This window comes from Hyperolius riggenbachi, chromosome 6 (genome assembly GCF_040937935.1).
Source record: "Hyperolius riggenbachi isolate aHypRig1 chromosome 6, aHypRig1.pri, whole genome shotgun sequence".
In the NCBI taxonomy this organism is placed as follows: Eukaryota; Metazoa; Chordata; class Amphibia; order Anura; family Hyperoliidae; genus Hyperolius; species Hyperolius riggenbachi.
Genome location: NC_090651.1, coordinates 221,588,997 through 221,612,870, shown reverse-complemented (window position 1 = coordinate 221,612,870; position 23,874 = coordinate 221,588,997). Strand labels below are relative to the sequence as shown.

Here is a 23,874-nt window from a genome sequence, read left to right as displayed (position 1 = left end):
AAATAATAGTGTCCACCATTCTTGCTCTTTAAATAAAAAAAATCCAAGTGCAACCACTGTTGTCCCCTGAAAATAAGTGGGCGGCCAGGCCAGTGTAATTTCCCTCCCCTCATAACAAGCATTTTGGCAAGCATCCCTCCTAATAACAAGAGACCATAGCAACCTCCTTCAATAAGTTGTATGGCCATGCACACCCTTTCCCCATGCAGCTTGGGGGCCCCCCTTCCTGTGCTCTACCCCCTTTCACTTCCACAAGTGATAGGTCCAAGCTGTCTTCCCTCGCTGCGGTTGCCCTCTCTCAGTGTGTTTCCCACTCCCCAGTCTTCTTGCTTGTCATAACATGACCAGGGAAAGGCCTAGACAGAGGAAGATTAGAGCAGACAGCTGACATTTTTTTTATATCAAACTATGACTATGTGTCCTGCTGCACAATTCAGGTACCTTACCAGTGTAGGAGCTGTAAGACATGACACTTTTGTACTGGCTGTTTTCTTTTATATCACCCTGTGACTATGTGTCTTGTGCTTTGTTTGACATCCAGGCAACGCAGATCATCATTGGAATATGGATTTGTATAACTGGAATTCTTTTCACACTTATAACAGAAATAATGCTGGCTCCTTTGTTCTACAGTGGCGTCACTTACTGGACTGGCACAGCGGTAACATTATATATAGAATATTTGAATTAACCTTCCACTTCTTTCTTAAAAATAAGCACCGATTTGCACTACATAGGGTTAACTTACTACCAGCTATAGATACATACCTCTGATTTTGCTATAAAAAGATAATGGCCAAATACTTGAAGATGAGTGGTCTGTCTGTCATCACATCAGACACTGACTACCTAAGCACTGATTTATATCTGAGGCAAGCCTGAAGTACATTAAAGACACAAAAGAGGGTGTGTGTTATTCCAAGGGATTAAACAGACTTCCTAGGGAGACAGGAAAAAACACAGAGACACTAGGAGTCCTTTATGACCCATACTCACAGGCTACAATTGTGGCCGCAACCATGTGGCACGCATGTGTTGCGGCGACAGGTCGCCCGTGAGTATGGCGCGCGTGCCCCGAACCGTTGCTCGTTGCTGCTGTCGCCAGGCGATTGGCGCGGTCAATCGTCTAGCAACAGTTGCCACCGCAACTCCGCCGCAACTGTCGCTAGTCCGCGTTAGTGTTGGGCGAACATCTAGATGTTCGGGTTCGGGCCGAACAGGCCGAACATGTCCGCGATGTTCGGGTGTTCGACCCGAACTCCGAACATAATGGAAGTCAATGGGGACCCGAACTTTTGTGCTTTGTAAAGCCTCCTTACATGCTACATACCCCAAATTTACAGGGTATGTGCACCTTGGGAGTGGGTACAAGAGGAAAAAAAAATTTAGCAAAAAGAGCTTATAGTTTTTGAGAAAATCGATTTTAAAGTTTCAAAGGGAAAACTGTCTTTTAAATGCGGGAAATGTCTGTTTTCTTTGCACAGGTAACATGCTTTTTGTCGGCATGCAGTCATAAATGTAATACATATAAGAGGTTCCAGGAAAAGGGACCGGTAATGCTAACCCAGCAGCAGCACACGTGATGGAACAGGAGGAGGGTGGCGCAGGAGGAGAAGGCCACGCTTTGAGACACAACAACCCAGGCCTTGCATGAGGACAAGAAGCGTGCGGATAGCATGCTTTGTACCACCATGCAGTCATAAATGTAATAAAGATAAGTGGTTCAATAAACAGGGACCACGCGGCAACGCTAACCCAGCAGCAGCACACGTGATGGAACAGGAGGAGGCGCAGGAGGAGAAGGCCACGCTTTGTGAGACACAACAACCCAGGCCTTGCATGAGGACAAAAAGCGTGCGGAGAGCATGCTTTGTACCGCCATGTAGTCATAAATGTAATAAAGATAAGAGGTTCAATAAACAGGGACCACGCGGCAACGCTAACCCAGCAGCAGCAGCAGCAGCAGTACACGTGATGGAACAGGAGGAGGCGCAGGAGGAGAAGGCCACGCTTTGTGAGACACAACAACCCAGGCCTTGCATGAGGACAAAAAGCGTGCGGATAGCATGCTTTGTACCGCCATGTAGTCATAAATGTAATAAAGATAAGAGGTTCCATAAACAGGGACCGGCAACGGTAACCCAGCAGCAGCAGCAGCAGCAGCAGCACACGTGATGGAACAGGAGGAGGCGCAGGAGGAGAAGGCCACGCTTTGTGAGACACAACAACCCAGGCCTTGCATGAGGACAAAAAGCGTGCGGATAGCATGCTTTGTACCGCCATGTAGTCATAAATGTAATAAAGATAAGAGGTTCAATAAACAGGGACCACGCGGCAACGCTAACCCAGCAGCAGCAGCAGCAGCAGCACACGTGATGGAACAGGAGGAGGCGCAGGAGGAGAAGGCCACGCTTTGTGAGACACAACAACCCAGGCCTTGCATGAGGACAAAAAGCGTGCGGATAGCATGCTTTGTACCGCCATGTAGTCATAAATGTAATAAAGATAAGAGGTTCCATAAACAGGGACCACGCGGCAACGGTAACCCAGCAGCAGCAGCAGCAGCAGCAGCACACGTGATGGAACAGGAGGAGGCGCAGGAGGAGAAGGCCACGCTTTGTGAGACACAACAACCCAGGCCTTGCATGAGGACAAAAAGCGTGCGGATATAGCAGCAATGCTTTTTGCCGCCATGCAGTCATAAATGTAATACAGATGAGAGGTTCAATAAACAGGGACCGGAAACGCTAAACCATCCCAGATGTTCATCGGTCATGTTACTTGGTTGGGGTCCAGGAGTGTTGCGTAGTCGTTTCCAATCCAGGATTGATTCATTTTAATTTGAGTCAGACGGTCTGCATTTTCTGTGGAGAGGCGGATACGCCGATCTGTGATGATGCCTCCGGCAGCACTGAAACAGCGTTCCGACATAACGCTGGCTGCCGGGCAAGCCAGCACCTCTATTGCGTACATTGCCAGTTCGTGCCAGGTGTCTAGCTTCATGCCCGGTTTCAGGTCCAGCGGTGCCAGCCACAAATCCGTCTGTTCCTTTATTCCCCTCCAAATTTCCTCCCCTGTGTGCTGCTTATCCCCAAGGCAGATCAGCTTCAGCAACGCTTGCTGACGCATGCCAACAGCTGTGCTGCACTGCTTCCACGATCCTACTGCTGCTGGTGCTGGGTTAGCATTTCCGGATGAGGTACAGCTTTGAGATGCGTTGGAGGAGAAGGAGTCAGAGAGGTAGGTGCTGCTGTTGTTATCCAGCTGTTTGCGGCGTGGGCAACACCCGCGCCGTAGCAGGTGAGGAATCGCTGCCAGGCTCCACAAGGTTCACCCAGTGCGCGGTAAGGGAGATGTATCGACCCTGGCCGAACGCACTCGTCCAGGTGTCAGTGGTGAGGTGAACCTTGCAGGCAACGGCATTCTTCAAGCTTCGGGTTATTTAGCTGACCACGTGCTCATGCAACTCAGGCACTGCAGAGCGCGCAAAGTGGTAGCGGCTGGGAACAACGTAACGTGGGATGGCCACTGACATCATGCCCTTGAAGCTGTTTGTCTCCACCACTCGATATGGCAGCATTTCGCAGGCCAGAAGCTTGGCTATGCTGGCTGGCTGTTACTGCCACGGCCCGGGGGTCATTTGCTGGCAATTTCCTCTTGTGCTCAAACATCTCAGAGACAGACAACTCAACCGTAGCGCTGCACACCGAAGGGCTGTTGGTTGTTGTGTTTGATGAACACTGGGAGACCTCAAGAGCACTAGTCCGGAAAGTGACAGTGTCAGCATCGTCTGATGTTTGTGAATGTTGTGAACCACGCAATGGCTGGGCTACTGCTGCTGCTGAGGCGGGTCTGGTGGTGAGTCTGGTGAACCCAAGGGAGGCAGTGTTGCTGGTGGTACCCTGTCCTGCCGCGTTTGCCCACAGAGTGGGATGTTTGGATAGAATGTGGCGGCTCATGCTGGTGGTGGAGAGGTTGTTAATACTTTTCCCCCTGCTCAGGCGGGTCTTGCACACCTTGCAAATCGCCATGGTAACATCCTCAGTGCAGTCTTCAAAGAAAGCCCAGACTTTAACTGGCTGAGGACTCGGACCTCGTGCGTGATGTGCTGGTGCTGCTTAACCCACTGCTGGACGCTTGAGAGGTCATCCAAGTAATTATCTGGTCCTGTTCTTTTGGATCTGTGAGGGTTGTTGTCCTGGACAACATGGGCAGTATTGAGTGGGTTTTCTTGGGTGCTCCCCTGTGGCCTGTACGTGAACCGTCAGGGGAAACACCTCTTCCCTTGCCCCTCCCTCTTTCACCGGATTTCTTCCTCATTTCACTTATCCTTAAAGTACACGCTGACTGGCAGCAGTACAGTGGCAGTACAGAAATGCTATACAGTGGTGGGTGAGCGGTGTACCACTATTGTCAGCAGTGACACAGAGCACAATGCTATACAGTGGCGGGTGAGCGGTGTACTACTGTTCCCAGCAGACACAGAGTGGAAGTAAACACAATGCTATATAGTGTGGCTGAGCCGTGTACACAGAGTGGCATTAAACACAATGCTATATAGTCTGCTATATAGTCACCCCGAACAGGGTGATGTTCTGCAGAACCCGAACAGTGGCAAACACTGTTCGCCCAACACTACTGGGAGGGAACGCAGATTTTAGTACCTAAACACACGATACAACATGTTTTCCGGGGTCGGACTCTGAGGCACATACAGATGGTCCCGATCATCATCCTCATCATACAACTCTTCTCCTGAGTCTGACCCACCCACCACCTCTGCCACCCCAACATCCCCAGACACAGACCCCTCATCGTCCTCAACATTAACTTGGGATGCTGGCCTGAGCCAGACCTCCTCCTCCACATCAGGCCCCATCATCTCCTCAATGGCAGCCCTCATTAATCGCTCTGGCGACGGACTGATGGACACAACGTTCTCCTCCGGGGAGGGCTGCTGCTGACCACTGGCTGCTGGGGTGGATGTTATAGCTTGCGTGGGGCGTTGGCTGTTGCTGTTGTTGGGAGTGCTGCTCACAGCGGAGGTCTCTGGGGAACTCATGTTGAGCTCATATAGTGGTTGACGGTGAGTGGAGTATTACTGATCCCAGCAATATACACACTGACTGGCAGAGTACGCAATGCTATATAGTGTGGCTGAGCGGTGTACACAGAGTGGCAGTAAACACAATGCTATATAGTCTGGCTGAGCGAGCGGTGTACTACTGTTCCCAGCAGAATCAGAGTGGCAGTAAACAATGGTATATAGTCTGGCTGAGCGGTGTACACAGAGTGTCAGTAAACAATGGTATATAGTCTGGCTGAGCGAGCGGTGTACTACTGTTCCCAGCAGAATCAGAGTGGCAGTAAACAATGGTATATAGTCTGGCTGAGCGGTGTACACAGAGTGTCAGTAAACAATGGTATATAGTCTGGCTGAGCGGTGTACACACAATGCTATATAGTCTGCTATATAGTGTCAGTAAACAATGGTATATAGTCTGGCTGAGCGAGCGGTGTACTACTGTTCCCAGCAGAATCAGAGTGGCAGTAAACAATGGTATATAGTCTGGCTGAGCGGTGTACACAGAGTTTCAGTAAACAATGGTATATAGTCTGGCTGAGCGGTGTACACAGAGTGTCAGTAAACAATGGTATATAGTGTGGCTGAGCGGTGTACACAGAGTGGCAGTAAACACAATGCTATATAGTCTGGCTGAGCGAGCGGTGTACTACTGTTCCCAGCAGAATCAGAGTGGCAGTAAACAATGGTATATAGTCTGGCTGAGCGGTGTACACAGAGTGTCAGTAAACAATGGTATATAGTCTGGCTGAGCGGTGTACACAGAGTGTCAGTAAACAATGGTATATAGTCTGGCTGAGCGGTGTACACAGAGTGGCAGTAAACACAATGCTATATACTCTGGCTGAGCGAGCGGTGTACTACTGTTCCCAGCAGACACAGAACAGTGAACAGAATGCTATATAGTGTGGCTGAGCGAGCGGTGTACCACTATTCCCAGCAGACACAGAACAGTGAACAGAATGCTATATAGTGTGGCTGAGCGGGCGGTGTACCACTATTCCCAGCAGACACAGAACAGTGAACAGAATGCTATATAGTGTGGATGAGCGAGCGGTGTACCACTATTCCCAGCAGACACAGAACAGTAAACAGAATGCTATATAGTGTGGCTGAGCGAGCGGTGTACCACTATTCCCAGCAGACACAGAACAGTGAACAGAATGCTATATAGTGTGGCTGAGCGAGCGGTGTACCACTATTCCCAGCAGACACAGAACAGTGCACAGAATGCTATATAGTGTGGCTGAGCGAGCGGTGTACCACTATTCCCAGCAGACACAGAACAGTAAACAGAATGCTATATAGTGTGGCTGAGCGAGCGGTGTACCACTATTCCCAGCAGACACAGAACAGTAAACAGAATGCTATATAGTGTGGCTGAGCGAGCGGTGTACCACTATTCCAAGCAGACACAGAACAGTGAACAGAATGCTATATAGTGTGGCTGAGCGAGCGGTGTACCACTATTCCCAGCAGACACAGAGTGGCAGTAAACAGAATGCTATATAGTGTGGCTGAGCGAGGTACACAGAGTGGCAGTAAACAGAATGCTATATAGTGTGGCTGAGCAAGCGGTGTACTACTATTCCCAGCAGACACAGAGTGGCAGTAAACAGAATGCTATATAGTGTGGCTGAGCGAGGTACACAGAGTGGCAGTAAACAGAATGCTATATAGTGTGGCTGAGCAAGCGGTGTACTACTGTTCCCAGCAGTGACACAATGACAGGGGGGACCCTGGCTAGCGTGGCTGGAGCGCGAACTACCCTGCCTGCCTACCCAAAGCTAAACCCACAGACAAATGGCGGAGATATGACGTGGTTCGGGTATTTATTTACCCGAACCACGTGACCGTTCGGCCAATCAAAGCGCGTTCGGGTCCGAACCACGTGACCCGTTCGGCCAATCACAGCGCTAGCCGAACGTTCGGGGAACGTTCGGCCATGCGCTCTTAGTTCGGCCATATGGCCGAACGGTTTGGCCGAGCACCGTCAGGTGTTCGGCCGAACTCGAACATCACCCGAACAGGGTGATGTTCTGCAGAACCCGAACAGTGGCGAACACTGTTCGCCCAACACTAGTCCGCGTGTGTATGCGGACTAGCGTCAGCAACCTAATAGCTAGTGCACTGAGTTTCCGGTGGGGTGGGAGGAACGTCGGCGACAGCTTCCGTCGCATCACTGATCCCTCTTCCGCAGTGTGTATGCGCAGGGACCTGACGACGAGCTGTCGCCGGACTGTCGCGCACACGCTCCCGTGTGCTGGCGACAAGCTACATCAGTAGCTCGTGAGTATGGGCCATAATGGAGTAGTATGTGAATGTCAAGTGCTGATCACGTACTCTTATGCTGAGTACACACGGGGGACAAAAGTGGCTAGTCGCTAGCGCAGACAATAAAAATTCTCCTGGAACTCCTATCTGAACTGCTTCTTGCCTATTTGTAAAACCCCTATGTAAATTGCAGGAGGGGCCTAAGATCCTAGATCATTAAAGGGAACTGACCACATTCTCTTTCATTGGAATCCCTCCTGACATAGAAGCTGCCATGTTCCCCTCTCCCCTTCTCACATTCCTTATTTACAGAAGTCAGAGATGCTATCTTGACACATTCACACACACCCTGGCTTTGAAGACACACTCCTAATTATTCACCCCCTTTGTGGATGAAAGGCATTGTTTACCTCTTGGTAATTAGCTCAATAAAACAATTAGAGGTTCCTGAACTCTCTGCGGATGGGGACGGTCGGCAGGCCTGCTCAAACAGGCCAATTTAACAACTTTGAATGTAAAATACAAGGTAAAATTAAAGTTTATTTTAATAATGAAACAGATAGTCGGCATACATTTTTCATGTGCTATAAAAATGTCCTGAGTGAAAAAAAGGTGCTCGGTTCACTTTAAGCTCAGCAATCCAATGTGACCAAGTGTGTCCTGAAAACGTACAAGTTTGTCTGACAAGTTAGTAAAAAAGCTGAAGTCATAACATTGGTTTAACTGTCAAACACTGTTAACTGAGAGAGATAAGAGGACCTCCGGTGCCTAGCCAAGTGACATCTAGCCAAAGATGCAACAATTTGGATGAATCTATGTAAGTGGTAAGGAACATCTTTTGGTTTGTTCCCCAATAAATAAACCATAGGATAAAAAAAGTAACAACAGGAATAATACTTAATAGTCAGGCATGCAATGCAGACCAGAAGAATGTACACCTGGACATAACCACCAAGTATGTCATAAATTGCTTACCTGGCCACACCCCAAAAGCATAAGATGAAATTATTAAAATCGATTTGGTTTATCTTCACAGGAGTCATATGAGAGTGATGTAACCTAAACAAAGTCTCTATCATTGAATAATACATACTGCCTTTCGCTAAATTGGAACTACAGTGGGTCCACCTTTCTTCAGACAAACTCCGTTGTTTAGCAGATTCCCAAAGTAAAATAAAGCCCAGATGGGTCTGATGATCAGTAGTAGTTAAGGCCTGGTAGAGGAATCATATAAGGCCCCTTTGCAGGGGATCATTCTTACACCATGTCTCAAAGGGGGTGTAGGAAACATCAACATCTGGAAGGTGTGTTGATTTCAGAAAGTGAAATACTTGTATTGTTCTGAAGAGTTCTTTCTGGGCCATAGTGAATTCCTGTGCAATATTGATCATATTTACTAATTTAAGAAGAGCGAAAAAATTACCAACTTTTCAATCCACCGGGGAGTTTTTGCGGCAGCAGGGAATGCCGTCATTTTGGCTCTTCTGGCGTCTAACTCACCGGCGATGCGACAATACATACCCCCCTGAAGTTCACCAACCAAAGGCAGGCACATCTGCTCCAGGGGTGAAGTCAGAGTTATTTAAAATTTCAATCATGCCACTTTGCTTAGATTGAAAGTTGTATTTAAATCCAGTAGCCTTCCTCAGTCTCGGCATGTGGGCAAAGGAGATAAATCATTCCATGAATGTTATTACGTTTAGACCACATAGCGCTTTGCCACGTCCATGGGTGAAGCAAACAACATTCAGGGGCTACCCATAACGGTGCGTATTTACCAGCATTAACTCCTGCAAGCTGAGACAGCAGAGGCAATTTATACTGCGCCTTAAATTTGGCAACATTAATCCCACAACGAGATCAGAATCAGAATCAGAATTTATTTCGCCAAGTACAACGGTGGATTGTACCCGGAATTGGTTTTGGCGCATACAGGGTCGTTGGTGAAAAACAAGAAAATAGCACGATTAAGCATGGTACATACGTAGACGTGGGACAAGCATACATAGGACAACATTACAGTTTGTGCGTACATTTAAGCAGAGCGTCGTATACAGTTAAGCATGGTACAAACGTATAAACAAAAGCAAAATCAAAGCAAAAACAGAGCATTACAGCATACACGTACAGATAACATAATACAAACAGAGCATTACAGCATACACGTACAATTAACGTAATACAAAACATAGCAATACACTGATAGCAGGAACAGAAAAAGAGTGGGACTGGAGGAGCAGCCTGAGAGCTGATATGAGCGCTGCCATTTTCGGCACTGGACGCTACACAGCGACGCGCTCCCAACTAGACAGGTTCTACCGATTGTCCACGGAAAGTAGAGAGGATGCTGGGGGGGGATCATGATGGAGGCAGACAGCAGAGATCACTTGAGCCAGGTTGCTCGAGGAGAATTGCTCCTAATTTCAGAGTCCGCACAGCTGGTTGATGAGGGTGCAGACACAGTGGGGCCCTGTGGTGCCAGGGGGCACCTTTGCTGGGCAGCAGTGGTGGACGTGGGGCCTGGGGCCACCCAGGCTGGGCAGCAGTGGTGGATGTGGGGCCTGGGGCCACCCAGGCTGGGCAGCAGTGGCGGACATGAGGCCGGGGGGTACCTCGGCTGGGCAGCATTGGTGGACATAGGGCCGGGGGGGGGGGGGCATCCTGGCTGGGCAGCAGTGGTGGACAGGCCAGGGGCAGCATACCTTCCCTGTGGCTGCGAGGAGCAGAAACAGGCCCTCCATTCACACGGTGGCAGCGTGGTCGTTCCCATGGTGACTGAGGGAGCTGCTGCAGTCAGGCCTCCTCTGCACGTGGAGGGTGTCCCATGTGCCCTTGCTTGTCCCTAGGCCCCTGAGCGACCCGTGGTGGAGGGGTGGGGGACCGGCAACCCCAGCAGTCCTGGGCTGCAGACGTCTGGTGATGGGGAGGTCTCTGGGGGAGGTCTCCGGTGGCGGCCCTGGTCAGCTGGTGGTGGCGGCGGGAGCACGTGGCGGCTTCTTCCCAGGCGGCAGCCCCCGACATGCAAGAGCGACCGAGGGCAGTGTGGAGCCGCCGCTACCCCTCTCCGTGTGGTCCCCGGCAGGAGAGGTGGACCTATGCAGCGTGAAGGTGGTGTGGTGCGGCGCGGCACTGCGTGGTACGTGCGGCATCCCCTGGCTCCAGAGCGGTGTCCCGGCTCCCCTGGCAACAGTGATTCCCCGGGCAGGCGATCCTCACCCCGCAGCACGCTACCTCCCGATCCTCCAGCAGCCCGCGAGGCACCTTCGTGGCCCCTGCATCATCCCCAGGTGGGTGAAGGTGGTCGGGAGATTGCCAGAGGGGGAGTTAGGGGAAGGGGAGAGAAAAAGACCGGAGCCCTGTGGCCGTGGCGACCTCACCCGGCGCCATCTTGTGTATAGGGGAGGTCATCATTTTGGATTTCATTCTTGGGTGCTTGTAATCCCAAATAAATTGCATGCAATTCTTTTGTAATTGTGTTATATGTCTGCTATTTATCTCAACAGGCAGTGATCAGCACCACGGTACATGTTGGTGTTTTATTAATCAGTAATAACAATAATCTGAAAAATACAGTATTCTCAGTAATAACATCCTTTTTTTTTTTTTTTGAAAAAAAGACATGTCCTGATAGAGGTGCTTACATCAGGTCCTTATTCAACTTCTTAAACAGGGGAGGTTAGTTAGTATTATAAAGATCTTAGGATCACCCAAGATAATTTAAAGCGGAACTGTGAAGTGTTTTTAAAAACATTGTTTCACTTACCAGGTGCTTCCCCAAGTCCCCATCAGCCATCCTGTCCCGCGTCGGTCCTGCCCAAGCCTCCGTTCTCCCGCCGCCATGCCGTCGATTTCTAAGTTGATGCCAGCGCAGCCCTGCCAAGCGTATCTGTTCATTGCGTTCCCCTCTGCAATACCAGGGGACGCGAAGAAAGGATACACATGGCCAGAGCCGCACAGGCGCAGTGGCCTGGCAGCGAAACCGAAAGTAGCTGTAGGGGGGAGAACGGCAGCTCGAGCAGGACCGGCGCGGGACAGGATGGCTGCTGGGGGCTTGGGGAAGCCCCAGGCAAGTGAAACAATGTGTTTAAAAACACTTTACAGTTCCGCTTTAAATGCTTAAGGCTCATACACATGCTCAACAAAAGTTTTTTAAATGCACAATTATCAAACAACTTGAAGAAGTTGCACAACATTTGTCAAGGCGTTATCACTGATAAGAGGCGACCAACAACTGATGCATTGACTTGGCAAACAAACTGAGAGAAGCTATGTCCAACACGGCAATGTGTACAGAAGTCTGCTATGACTTTTCAATGACTTCCATTACTAAACATATTAGTCATTTACCAGTTGAGTAACAATATGTAAATTTGTAGTTGTTCGTGAAGTTGTCCGTCAAGTAGTTGTTTGCACACAAAGACGTATCTTTCCAACTTTTTTAATCGTAGTTATTTGTAAAGTTGTTTCTTTCTCAACTTCTGTTGAGCTGGTGTATGGGGCTTTATAGGTTGGTATCGTACAGCCTCTTAAAGTCCATCTCCACGTTAAAACAGACTTTTCAGTATTGTATTTTAATGGACATTTTGAAAACATGTCAGCTTCTGATATATGGTAAAGAGATACTGCTAATGACTGAAATCCCCAATGCTGCACACAGTCTGAATTTCACTGATAGTCTTTCTTGCTGGCACATATAACACATAAATCAATAATTGAAATTATAAGTAATTATAACTATTTTGTAGTTTATTTTTTTCCATTTCACCTGCAGTACATCATTTGTGGATCGGTTTCAGTGTCTGCTTCCATCCTGCCTACTGTAGGAAAGGTAAGACTTCATGACAAAATTACTAATTAGGGGCATTATAAAAAAAAGTTATATTCAGTATATTACTTTAAAGCAACCCTGTCATTAATTTAACACAATTGCTTATGTGACAGGGCTTTTATATCGCCTCTTATACATTAACCACTTCCCGACCGCCTAACGCACAGAGGCGGCCGGGAAGTGAAGCCCTGAAGGACCGGCTCACCCACAGAGGCGGCGGTCCTTCTAAGGGCATGGGCGGAGCGATCGCGTCATCCGTGACGCGATCCTCCGCCCGGGATCGTTACATGGGCATTTTGTCTCCGCTCGCCGGCCACTTAGCAGAGCCGGCGAGTGGAGGAATCCGCAGAACGAGCCAATCAGGGAGTATAAGGCACTTTGTTAGGTAAACAAAGTGCCTTATACGTGCTTCCTCCTCGCCTCGTGGTCTCATTGTTGCAGAGACCACCAGCGAGGAGGAACCACTTTGTGAGTATCCAGCACACATTGGTTTTTTTTGCTCAGAGTCCCTGATCTCCCACCCCAGCCTTCATACCCCCCCCCTGATCACCCCAGCAGACCCCTGCCAGCACCCTTGCACCCCTGCAAAACCCCCACCCCCCCCCACCTGCCACTAACTAGCGACGCTGCCCTTTAGTTTAGGTCCCTAACTGCCACCTAATCACCCCTGATCCCCCCCCCCCTACCTTTAGATCACCCCCAGACCCCATCCCAGACTACCCCCCTGTATACTGTATACATCTGTATACAGCTACCTTATCCCCTGATCCCCCTCTGATCCCCCTCTGATCACCTGTCTATCACCTGTCCATCACCCCTTAGCACCCCCACCCATCAGAGCAGACCCTAACTGCCCCGCGGGGGTAACCGATCACCTGCCCAGGCCCTCGATTGCCCTCATACCCCCCGCCTGATTACATCCCCTGCTCTTTGTTTACATCTGTCCTCCCCAGCGATCACTAACTGATCTGCGGTCAGTAACCCCCTGTGTCTGCCTCTCATCAGATCAGGACTCAGTCTGCCCTGTGCAGGCTCCTGATCAACCCCCCACCCCCTCAAATCGCCCTCAGACCCCCCCCCCCTAATCACCGTCCAAGTGCATTGTATTTGACTGTGCTGCGCTTGTATTCGATTGTGCTGCGCTTGTATTCGATTGTGCTGTAATTGTATTTGATTGTCCCGTGATCGGCTTCGATTGCCCCGTGATTGTTTGATTGCCTGAGACCCCACTTCCCACCACACCCAACCCCACCCTCCCCCCCACCACACCCAACCCCCCCCTCCCCCCCCCCCCACCACCTTCCGAGTGCATCAGATTTGCTTGTGCTGTGATTGGAGTCGATTGTGCTGTAATTGTATTTGATTGTCCCGTGATCGACTTCGATTGCCCCGTGATTGTTTGATTGCCTGAGACCCCACTTCCCGCCACACCCAATCCCACCCTCCCCCCATCACCTTCCGAGTGCATCAGATTTGCTTGTGCTGCGCTTGTATTCGATTGTGCTGTAATTGTATTTGATTGTCCCGTGATCGGCTTCGATTGCCTCGTGATTGTTTGATTGCCTGAGACCCCACTTCCCACCACACCCAACCCCACCCTCCCCCCCACCACACCCAACCCCACCCTCCCCCCCCCACCACCTTCCGAGTGCATCAGATTTGCTTGTGCTGTGATTGGAGTCGATTGTGCTGTAATTGTATTTGATTGTCCCGTGATCGACTTCGATTGCCCCGTGATTGTTTGATTGCCTGAGACCCCACTTCCCGCCACACCCAATCCCACCCTCCCCCCATCACCTTCCGAGTGCATCAGATTTGATTGTGCTGTGATTGGATTCGATTGTGCTGTAATTGTATTTGATTGTCCCGTGATTGTTTGATTGCCTCTGAGACCCCACTTCCCACCAACCCCAATACCTCTCAAATACTCCCTTTTTGCTAGGTAGGTGCTCTTTTTTTCTGGGTAGTCTCGGAGGAAACCCCCATAAATTTAGTAATCCACAATGGCAAGAAGGGGGCTTTCCGATGACGAGGTATACAGGTACATGGACCAGTCGGATGAGTTCTTTTGGGAAGAATCATCCGTCGAATCTTCCGGGTCCGAATTTGAACCTGTAGAAAGCAGTGGTTCCTTGACCGAAAGTGATGACGAGGCTATGGTCCCGGCTAGAGCCAGGCGTACCAGACCCCAAGTCGTTAGACCGCAGGTGGCGCAGGATCTGCCTCAAGGGCAGCAGGGTGGTGCTAGCGCTGATGATAGTTTTCTTGGTGAGGCAGGCACCAGCAGCGCAGCATCTCCTGGACTTAGTGCCAGTGCTTCCGTAGACCCTGGCGAAGTGGTGAGCGTCAGCATGGAAGTTGAAACTGGTACGGTGGCAAGTGCAGTAGTACCCCCATCGCAGCCACCAATAAGAAGACGGGCCCGTAGTACCCATAGACTCCCAGAGGTGCTGGCACAACCAGATTGGCAATCCCCTGATTCCGCCGCACCCGTAGTGCCCCCTTTCACCGCCCAGTCTGGAGTCCAGGTGGCGACAGCTCATCTAGGAACGGCCCTAGACTTTTTGCAGCTGTTCATCACCCAGGTTCTCCTGGACTTAATTGTGGTTGAGACCAACCGTAAAGCCACACAATTCATCACCGAGCACCCGGAGAGCATGTATGCCCAGCCTTTCGGGTGGAAACCAGTCCAAGTTTCCGACATTAAAATCTTTTTGGCCCTTATCCTTCACTTGGGACTAATGAAACAGAATGTACTGCGGTCGTATTGGTCTACGAACCCAGTAAATCATGTTCCCTTGTACCCTGCTGCCATGTCCAGGACACGATTTGAGTCCATCCTGCACTTCCTGCACTTCAACGACGACAAAACCTGTCATGAAAAGGGCCACCCTGCTTATGACCGGCTCCACAAAATTCGGCCCCTCATAGACCACCTGTCATCAACATTTGCAGATGCTTATATCCCTGAACAGAACATCTGCGTAGACGAGTCCCTCTTACGCTTTACCGGGCGCCTTGGCATCAAACAGTACATCCCAAGCAAGCGCGCCCGGTATGGGGTGAAACTGTATAAGCTCTGTGAAAGGGCCACAGGCTATACATGTCGTTTTAGGGTCTATGAGGGAAAAGACTCAAAATTGGAGCCGGTCGGATGCCCTGACTACCTGGGGAGCAGTGGAAAGGTTGTGTGGGACTTGGTGTCACCCTTGTTCCAGAAGGGGTACCATCTTTTTGTGGACAATTATTACACAAGTGTGGCCCTCTTTCAGCACTTAAAGTTAGAAGGAATCCGATGCTGTGGCACTGCGCGGCCTAGTCGCCAGGGCTTCCCCCAACGGCTCGTTACCACCAGACTTCAACGGGGGCAGAGGGCCGCCTTGCGTACTGAAGACCTGCTCGCGGTGAAATGGAGGGACAAGAGGGACGTTTACTTTCTGTCCACCATTCACACAGACACGACAGTCCAAATTCAACGGGCAACTAAGGTCATTGAAAAGCCCCTTGTCGTCCACGAATATAATGTCAACATGGGAGGGGTGGACTTCAATGACCAGAGGTTAGCGCCCTATTTAATTTCCCGGAAAACAAGACGCTGGTATAAGAAAGTGTCTTTTTATCTGATTCAATTGGCAGTTTACAACAGCTTTGTTCTCTACAGTAAGGCTGGGAGAACTGGATCTTTCCTTCAATTTCAGGAACAGATCGTTCTGGACATCCTGTATCCAGGAGGTGCCAGGCCCCCCCCCCCCCCCCCCCAGATGCAACTAGCCGACTGCATGGAAGGCATTACGCCTATCAGCTTCCGTGTGCCCCAGGTCAACGCATCCGAAGAAAACGTTGCCGTGTCTGCAGCAGGGCTGGAACAAGGACTGACACCGTTTATTATTGTCCCCGCTGTCCTGACCAGCCTGGCCTATGTGTAGGGCCGTGTTTTGAGAGGTACCACGAGCAGGTACACTATTAGAACCTAGGGAACTCCAGACACAGGAGTAGGCACACACTCAGTGGTCTTTCGCACATTGTCGCAGGGAGAGGAGAGATAAGCTTGAAAACCAAACGGGTAAGCATAAAAGTGGCAAGAAGGATCGGTTTCCATGCTTGATATTGCTGATCTGTCCTGGGTTGGCGATATAAGACGGCATGTTTGAATTTCCCTTGAGTGTGGACACCCCCGGTTTATATGTGATTTGGGCCTATGATGATGCTTTAATGCCACACAGAGTCATCTCTATTGGCAGGCATATTGCTGTATCCTACAGGCATAATGCTGTATACTAAAGTTCTGAGGCCCAGTCACATAAGTTGGTGGCTCACCCTGAGTGCAGGGTGGCACGGGGTGTCTCTCTCCTGAGGTTATCACTGCCATTGATGTGGAGGAAGATCTGCCATTGATGTGGAGCAAGGTATGTTTGCCGTTCATTTTTCCTTTCAGCCCAGAGTGCATTACCCGTATACCCAATATAAGGAGTATAGCAGAAACTCCTAATACTGGCCATACATGTAATGATTGCAGAGACCCTAAAATGCCAGGACAGACTTCACAAATGACCCCATTTTGGAAAGAGGACACCCTAAAGTATTATGTGAGGTGCACGGTGAGTTCATAAAAGATTTTAGTTTTTGTCACAAGTTAGCAGAATTTTTTTTTTATTTTTTTTTCTAACAAAGTGTCATTTTCCGTTTACTTGTGACAAAAAATAAGATTTTCAATGACCTCACCATAACCCTCATGGAATACCTTGTTGTGTATTCTTTCCAAAATGGGGTCATTTGTGGGGTTTGTTAACTGTCCTGGCAAGTGGGCGGGGTGCTAAATTGTGATCATCCCTGTAAAGCCTAAAGGTACTCATTGGACTCTGGGCCCCTTAGCGCAGTTAGGGTGCAAAAAAGTGCCACACATGTGGTATCGCCATACTCGGGAGAAGTAGTACAATGTGTTTTGGGGTGTATTTTTACACATACCCATGCTGGGTGGGAGAAATACCTCTGTAAATGGCAATCTTTTGATTTTTTTACACACAATTGTCCATTTACAGAGGTATTTCTCCCACCCAGCATGGGTATGTGTAAAAATACACCCCAAAACACATTGTACTACTTCTCCCGAGTACGGCAATACCACATGTGTGGCACTTTTTTGCACCCTAACTGCGCTAAAGGGCCCAAAGTCCAATGAGTACCTTTAGGATTTCACAGGTCATTTTGCGGAATTTGATTTCCAGACTACTCCTCACGGTTTAGGGCCCCTAAAATGCCAGGGCAGTATAGGAACCCCACAAATGACCCCATTTTAGAAAGAAGACACCCCAAGGTGTTCCGTTAGGAGTATGGTGAGTTCATAGAAGATTTTATTTTTTGTCACAAGTTAGCGGAAAATGACACTTTGTGAAAAAAACAATTAAAATCAATTTCCGCTAACTTGTGACAAAAAAATAAAAACTTCTATGAACTCACCATACTCCTAACGGAATACCTTGGGGTGTCTTCTTTCTAAAATGGGGTCATTTGTGGGGTTCCTATACTGCCCTGGCATTTTAGGGGCCCTAAACCGTGAGGAGTAGTCTGGAAATCAAATTCCGCAAAATGACCTGTGAAATCCTAAAGGTACTCATTGGACTTTGGGCCCTTTAGCGCAGTTAGGGTGCAAAAAAGTGCCACACATGCGGTATTGCCGTACTCGGGAGAAGTAGTACAATGTGTTTTGGGGTGTATTTTTACACATACCCATGCTGGGTGGGAGAAATACCTCTGTAAATGGACAATTGTGTGTAAAAAAATCAAAAGATTGCCCTTTACAGAGGTATTTCTCCCACCCAGCATGGGTATGTGTAAAAATACACCCCAAAACACATTGTACTACTTCTCCCGAGTACGGCGATACCACATGTGTGGCACTTTTTTGCACCCTAACTGCGCTAAAGGGCCCAAAGTCCAATGAGCACCTTTAGGATTTCACAGGTCATTTTGCGGAATTTCGTTTCCAGACTACTCCTCACGGTTTAGGGCCCCTAAAATGCCAGGACAGTATAGGAACCCCACAAATGACCCCATTTTAGAAAGAAGACACCCCAAGGTATTCCGTTAGGAGTATGGTGAGTTCATAGAAGATTTTATTTTTTGTCACAAGTTAGTGGAAAATGACACTTTGTGAAAAAAAACAATAAAAATCAATTTTCCGCTAACTTTTGACAAAAAAAAAATCTTCTATGAACTCACCATACTCCTAACGGAATACCTTGGGGTGTCTTCTTTCTAAAATGGGGTCATTTGTGGGGTCCCTATACTGCCCTGGCATTTTAGGGGCCCTAAACCGTGAGGAGTAGTCTTGAAACGAAATTTCTCAAAATGACCTGTGAAATCCTAAAGGTACTCATTGGACTTTGGGCCCTTTAGCGCAGTTAGGGTGCAAAAAAGTGCCACACATGTGGTATCGCCGTACTCAGGAGAAGTAGTATAATGTGTTTTGTGGTGTATTTTTACACATACCCATGCTGAGTGGGAGAAATATCTCTGTAAATGGACAATTGTGTGTAAAAAAAATTAACAAATTGTCATTTACAGAGATATTTCTCCCACCCAGCATGGGTATGTGTAAAAATACACCCCAAAACACATTATACTACTTCTCCTGAGTACGGCAATACCACATGTGTGGCACTTTTTTGCAGCCTAACTGCGCTAAGGGGTCCAAAGTCCAATGAGCACCTTTAGGCTTTACAGGGGTGCTTACAATTTAGCACCCCCCAAAATGTCAGGACAGTAAACACACCCCACAAATGACCCCATTTTGGAAAGTAGACCCTTCAAGGTATTCAGAGAGGGGTATGGTGAGTCTGTGGCAGATTTCATTTTTTTTGGGTGCAAGTTAGAAGAAATGGAAACTTTTTTTTTTTTTTTTTTTCTCACAAAGTGTCATTTTCCGCTTACTTGTGACAAAAAATAATATCTTCTATGAACTCACTATGCCTCTCAGTGAATACTTTGGGATGTCTTCTTTCCAAAATGGGGTCATTTGGGGGGTATTTATACTATCCTGGAATTCTAGCCCCTCATGAAACATGACAGGGGGTCAGAAAAGTCATAGATGCTTGAAAATGGGAAAATTCACTTTTTGCACCATAGTTTGTAAACGCCATAACTTTTACCCAAACCAATAAATATACGCTGAATGGGGTTTTTTTAATCAAAAACATGTTTGTCCACATTTTTCGCGCTGCATGTATACAGAAATTTTACTTTATTTGAAAACTGTCAGCACAGAAAGTTAAAAAAATCATTTTTTTGCCAAAATTCATGTCTTTTTTGCTGAATATAATAAAAAGTAAAAATCGCAGGAGCAATTAAATAGCACCAAAAGAAAGCTTTATTAGTGACAAGAAAAGGAGCCAAAATTCATTTAGGTGGTAGGTTGTATGAGCGAGCAATAAACCGTGAAAGCTGCAGTGGTCTGAATGGAAAAAAAGTGGCCGGTCCTTAAGGGGTAGAAAGCCCTAGGTCCTCAAGTGGTTAAAGGACCACTTTCAAAAAAAATTGTAAAATTTAACGTAAATGAAAACACATAAATGATAAGTACTTTTCTCTCAGAGTAAAATGTGCTATAAATTATTTTTCTCCAACATCCTACCTACAGTAGGTAATAGAAAACTGACAAAACTGACAGGTTTTGAACTAGCCCACCTCCTCATGGGAGTTTTTAGGGTTTTCTTTATTTATCTTACTACTGTAAGTGACAGAAACAAAGGAGAAAAGTAATTTATAGCTCATTGTACTCTGGAAGAACTATACTTTTTTTTTTGTATGTGTTTACATGTATTTTAAATTTTACAATTTTTCAAGATAGTGGTCCTTTAATAAATGGCTGGATTCAGCTTCTTCAGGGAGAGTAATTGAAGATCACTTCTTTGATTCAATATATGTTGTTACATTTGTGTTCATCATGTATAATTGCGTAGACAGACAAATATCCATGTTTCAATATATGTATGCCCATTAACAAATTCATACAAGTCCTATAATCTGTATATACACAAGCCTGAAGAAAAACTGACTCAAAATGTTAGTTAACTTCACCAGGGCAAACACAGCTAGATACACCACATAATCTTTCAATAGTGTAGATTCAGGAGCACTTGGGGAATAGCAAGAATGATATGATAAAGTTTGACCTGACATTTAACACAATTTTGAGGTTGGGAACAACTAAAACTATGAATTTTAGAAAAAAACAAGTTTAAAGGGGCAGTATTGCGAAAATAGTCCTTTTTACTTCATTACATATAAGTTATGTACAAGTGGAGTAATACTTTAAACACGTTTAGTGGCTGAACAAATTAGTAATTAGTACACTGGCATTACCTATTTGCAGCAAGGGAGCCACGTCAGAAGAAACATTTACTGACGCCGATTTAGACAATACCATTATGCTGTAGGAGGCAGCTAAATCAGCTGTTTGGGATGGCATTATATTTCCCCCTTGAGACGTTAGAAATAGGATCCTCCACCTTGTAACTGCACTCTCGTGCAGTTCTTCAGCTCATGTGAGCCGAGTGATGTCACTGCAATTCACAGATCCTAATGCTACCTGCCGAGGCCCCTTCACCGCTGCTGGCAAGGACACGGACACCTATTGCTGTCCGTTGCTGTGGTTACCAGCTTTCAGCTCTGCGCAGGATTGTGGCGGCAGCACCGAGCAGACACAAGTTGTAGCTGTGTCCTGCTAGCATCTAATATTACGATTAAAGTTGTTGTTTTATTCACGAGGCAAGCATTCTTAGAAGGAAAGAGTTAAATTTTTACTGCTTTCCTTCTAAGAATGCTTGCCTCGTGAATAAAACAACAACTTTAATCGTAATGTTAGATGCTAGCAGGACACAGCTACAACTCGTGTCTGCTCGGTGCAGCCGCCACAATCCTGCGCAGAGCTGAAAGCTGGTAACCACAGCAATGGACAGCAATAGATAAGATAAGATAGACAAGATAAATAACATTTATATTGCGCTTTTCTCCTGGCGGACTCAAAGCGCCAGAGCTGCAGCCACTAGGACGCGCTCTATAGGCAGTAGCAGTGTTAGGGAGACTTGCCTAAGGTCTCCTACTGAATAGGTGCTGGCTTACTGAACAGGCAGAGCCGAGATTCGAACCCAGGTCTCCTGCGTCAGAGGCAGAGCCCTTAACCATTACACCATCCAGCCACTACATCCAGCCAATAGGTGTCCGTGTCCTTGCCAGCAGCTGTAAAGGGGCCTCGGCAGGCAGCATTAGGATCTGTGAAGTGCGGTGACGTCACGTGGCTCACATGAGCTGAAGAAATGCACGAGAGTGCAGTTACAAGGTGGAGGATCCTATTTCTAATGTCTCAAGGGGGAAATATAATGCCATCCAAACAGCTGATTTAGCTGCCTCCTACAGCCTAATTGTATTGTCTAAATCAGCGTCAGTAAATGTTTCTTCTGACGTGGCTCCCTTGCTGCAAATAGGTAATGCCAGTGTACTAATTACATTTGTTCAGCCACTAAACGTGTTTAACCACTTGAGGACCTAGGGCTTTCTACCCCTTAAGGACCGGCCACTTTTTTTCCATTCAGACCACTGCAGCTTTCACGGTTTATTGCTCGCTCATACAACCTACCACCTAAATGAATTTTGGCTCCTTTTCTTGTCACTAATAAAGCTTTCTTTTGGTGCTATTTGATTGCTCCTGCGATTTTTACTTTTTATTATATTCATCAAAAAAGACATGAATTTTGGCAAAAAAATGATTTTTTTAACTTTCTGTGCTGACAGTTTTCAAATAAAGTAAAATTTCTGTATACATGCAGTGCGAAAAATGTGGACAAACATGTTTTTGATAAAAAAAAACCCATTCAGCGTATATTTATTGGTTTGGGTAAAAGTTATAGCGTTTACAAACTATGGTGCAAAAAGTGAATTTTCCCATTTTCAAGCATCTATGACTTTTCTGACCCCCTGTCATGTTTCATGAGGGGCTAGAATTCCAGGATAGTATAAATACCCCCCAAATGACCCTATTTTGGAAAAAAGACATCCCAAAGTATTCACTGAGAGGCATAGTGAGTTCATAGAAGATATTATTTTTTGTCACAAGTAAGCGGAAAATGACACTTTGTGACAAAAAAAAAAAGTTTCCATTTCTTCTAACTTGCGACAAAAAAAAATGAAATCTGCCACGGACTCACCATGCCCCTCTCTGAATACCTTGAAGGGTCTACTTTCCAAAATGGGGTCATTTGTGGGGTGTGTTTACTGTCCTGACATTTTGGGGGGTGCTAAATTGTAAGCACCCCTGTAAAGCCTAAAGGTGCTCATTGGACTTTGGACCCCTTAGCGCAGTTAGGCTGCAAAAAAGTGCCACACATGTGGTATTGCCGTACTCAGGAGAAGTAGTATAATGTGTTTTGGGGTGTATTTTTACACATACCCATGCTGGGTGGGAGAAATATCTCTGTAAATGACAATCTTTTGATTTTTTTTTTACACACAATTGTCCATTTACAGAGAGATTTCTCCAACCCAGCATGGGTATGTGTACAAATACACCCCAAAACACATTATACTACTTCTCCTGAGTACGGCGATATCACATGTGTGGCACTTTTTTGCACCCTAACAGCGCTAAAGGGCCCAAAGTCCAATGAGTACCTTTAGGATTTCACAGGTCATTCTGCGGAATTTGATTTCCAGACTACTCCTCACGGTTTAGGGCCCCTAAAATGCCAGGGCAGTATAGGAACCCCACAAATGACCCCATTTTAGAAAGAAGACTCCCCAAGGTATTCCGTTAGGAGTATGGTGAGTTCATAGAAGATTTTATTTTTTGTCAAAAGTTAGCGGAAAATTGATTTTTTTTGTTTTTTTTCACAAAGTGTCATTTTCCACTAACTTGTGACGAAAAATAAAATCTTCTATGAACTCACCATACTCCTAACGGAATACCTTGGGGTGTCTTCTTTCTAAAATGGGGTCATTTGTGGGGTTCCTATACTGCCCTGGCATTTTAGGGGCCCTAAACCGTGAGGAGTAGTCTCGAAATCAAATTCTGCAAAATGACCTGTGAAATCCTAAAGGTACTCATTGGACTTTGGGCCCTTTAGCACAGTTAGGGTGCAAAAAAGTGCCACACATGTGGTATTGCCGTACTCGGGAGAAGTAGTACAATGTGTTTTGGGGTGTATTTTTACACATACCCATGCTGGGTGGGAGAAATAACTCTGTAAATGGACAATTGTGTGTAACAAAATCAAAAGATTGTCATTTACAGAGGTATTTCTCCCACCCAGCATGGGTATGTGTAAAAATACACCCCAAAACACATTGTACTACTTCTCCCGAGTACGGCAATACCACATGTGTGGCACTTTTTTTGCATCCTAACTGCGCTAAAGGGCCCAAAGTCCAATGAGTACCTTTAGGATTTCACAGGTCATTTTGCGGAATTTGATTTCCAGACTACTCCTCACGGTTTAGGGCCCCTAAAATGCCAGGGCAGTATAGGAACCCCACAAATGACCCCATTTTAGAAAGAAGACACCCCAAGGTATTCCGTTAGGAGTATGGTGAGTTCATAGAAGATTTTATTTTTTGTCAAAAGTTAGCGGAAAATTGATTTTTATTGTTTTTTTCACAAAGTGTCATTTTCCACTAACTTGTGACAAAAAATAAAATCTTC

The 23,874-nt window shown here is 47.1% G+C and overlaps 1 protein-coding gene across 1 annotated transcript in view; it reads left to right on the top strand.

Moving 5' to 3' along the window:
• LOC137522655 (membrane-spanning 4-domains subfamily A member 4A-like) overlaps nt 1–23,874 on the top strand; it is a 117,508-nt gene that overhangs the window by 37,763 nt on the left and 55,871 nt on the right. Inside the window, exons 3-4 of the mRNA XM_068242727.1 lie at nt 542–661; nt 12,129–12,185. Coding sequence (XP_068098828.1) covers nt 542–661; nt 12,129–12,185 — 177 coding nt within the window. The remainder of the gene's footprint in view (nt 1–541; nt 662–12,128; nt 12,186–23,874) is intronic.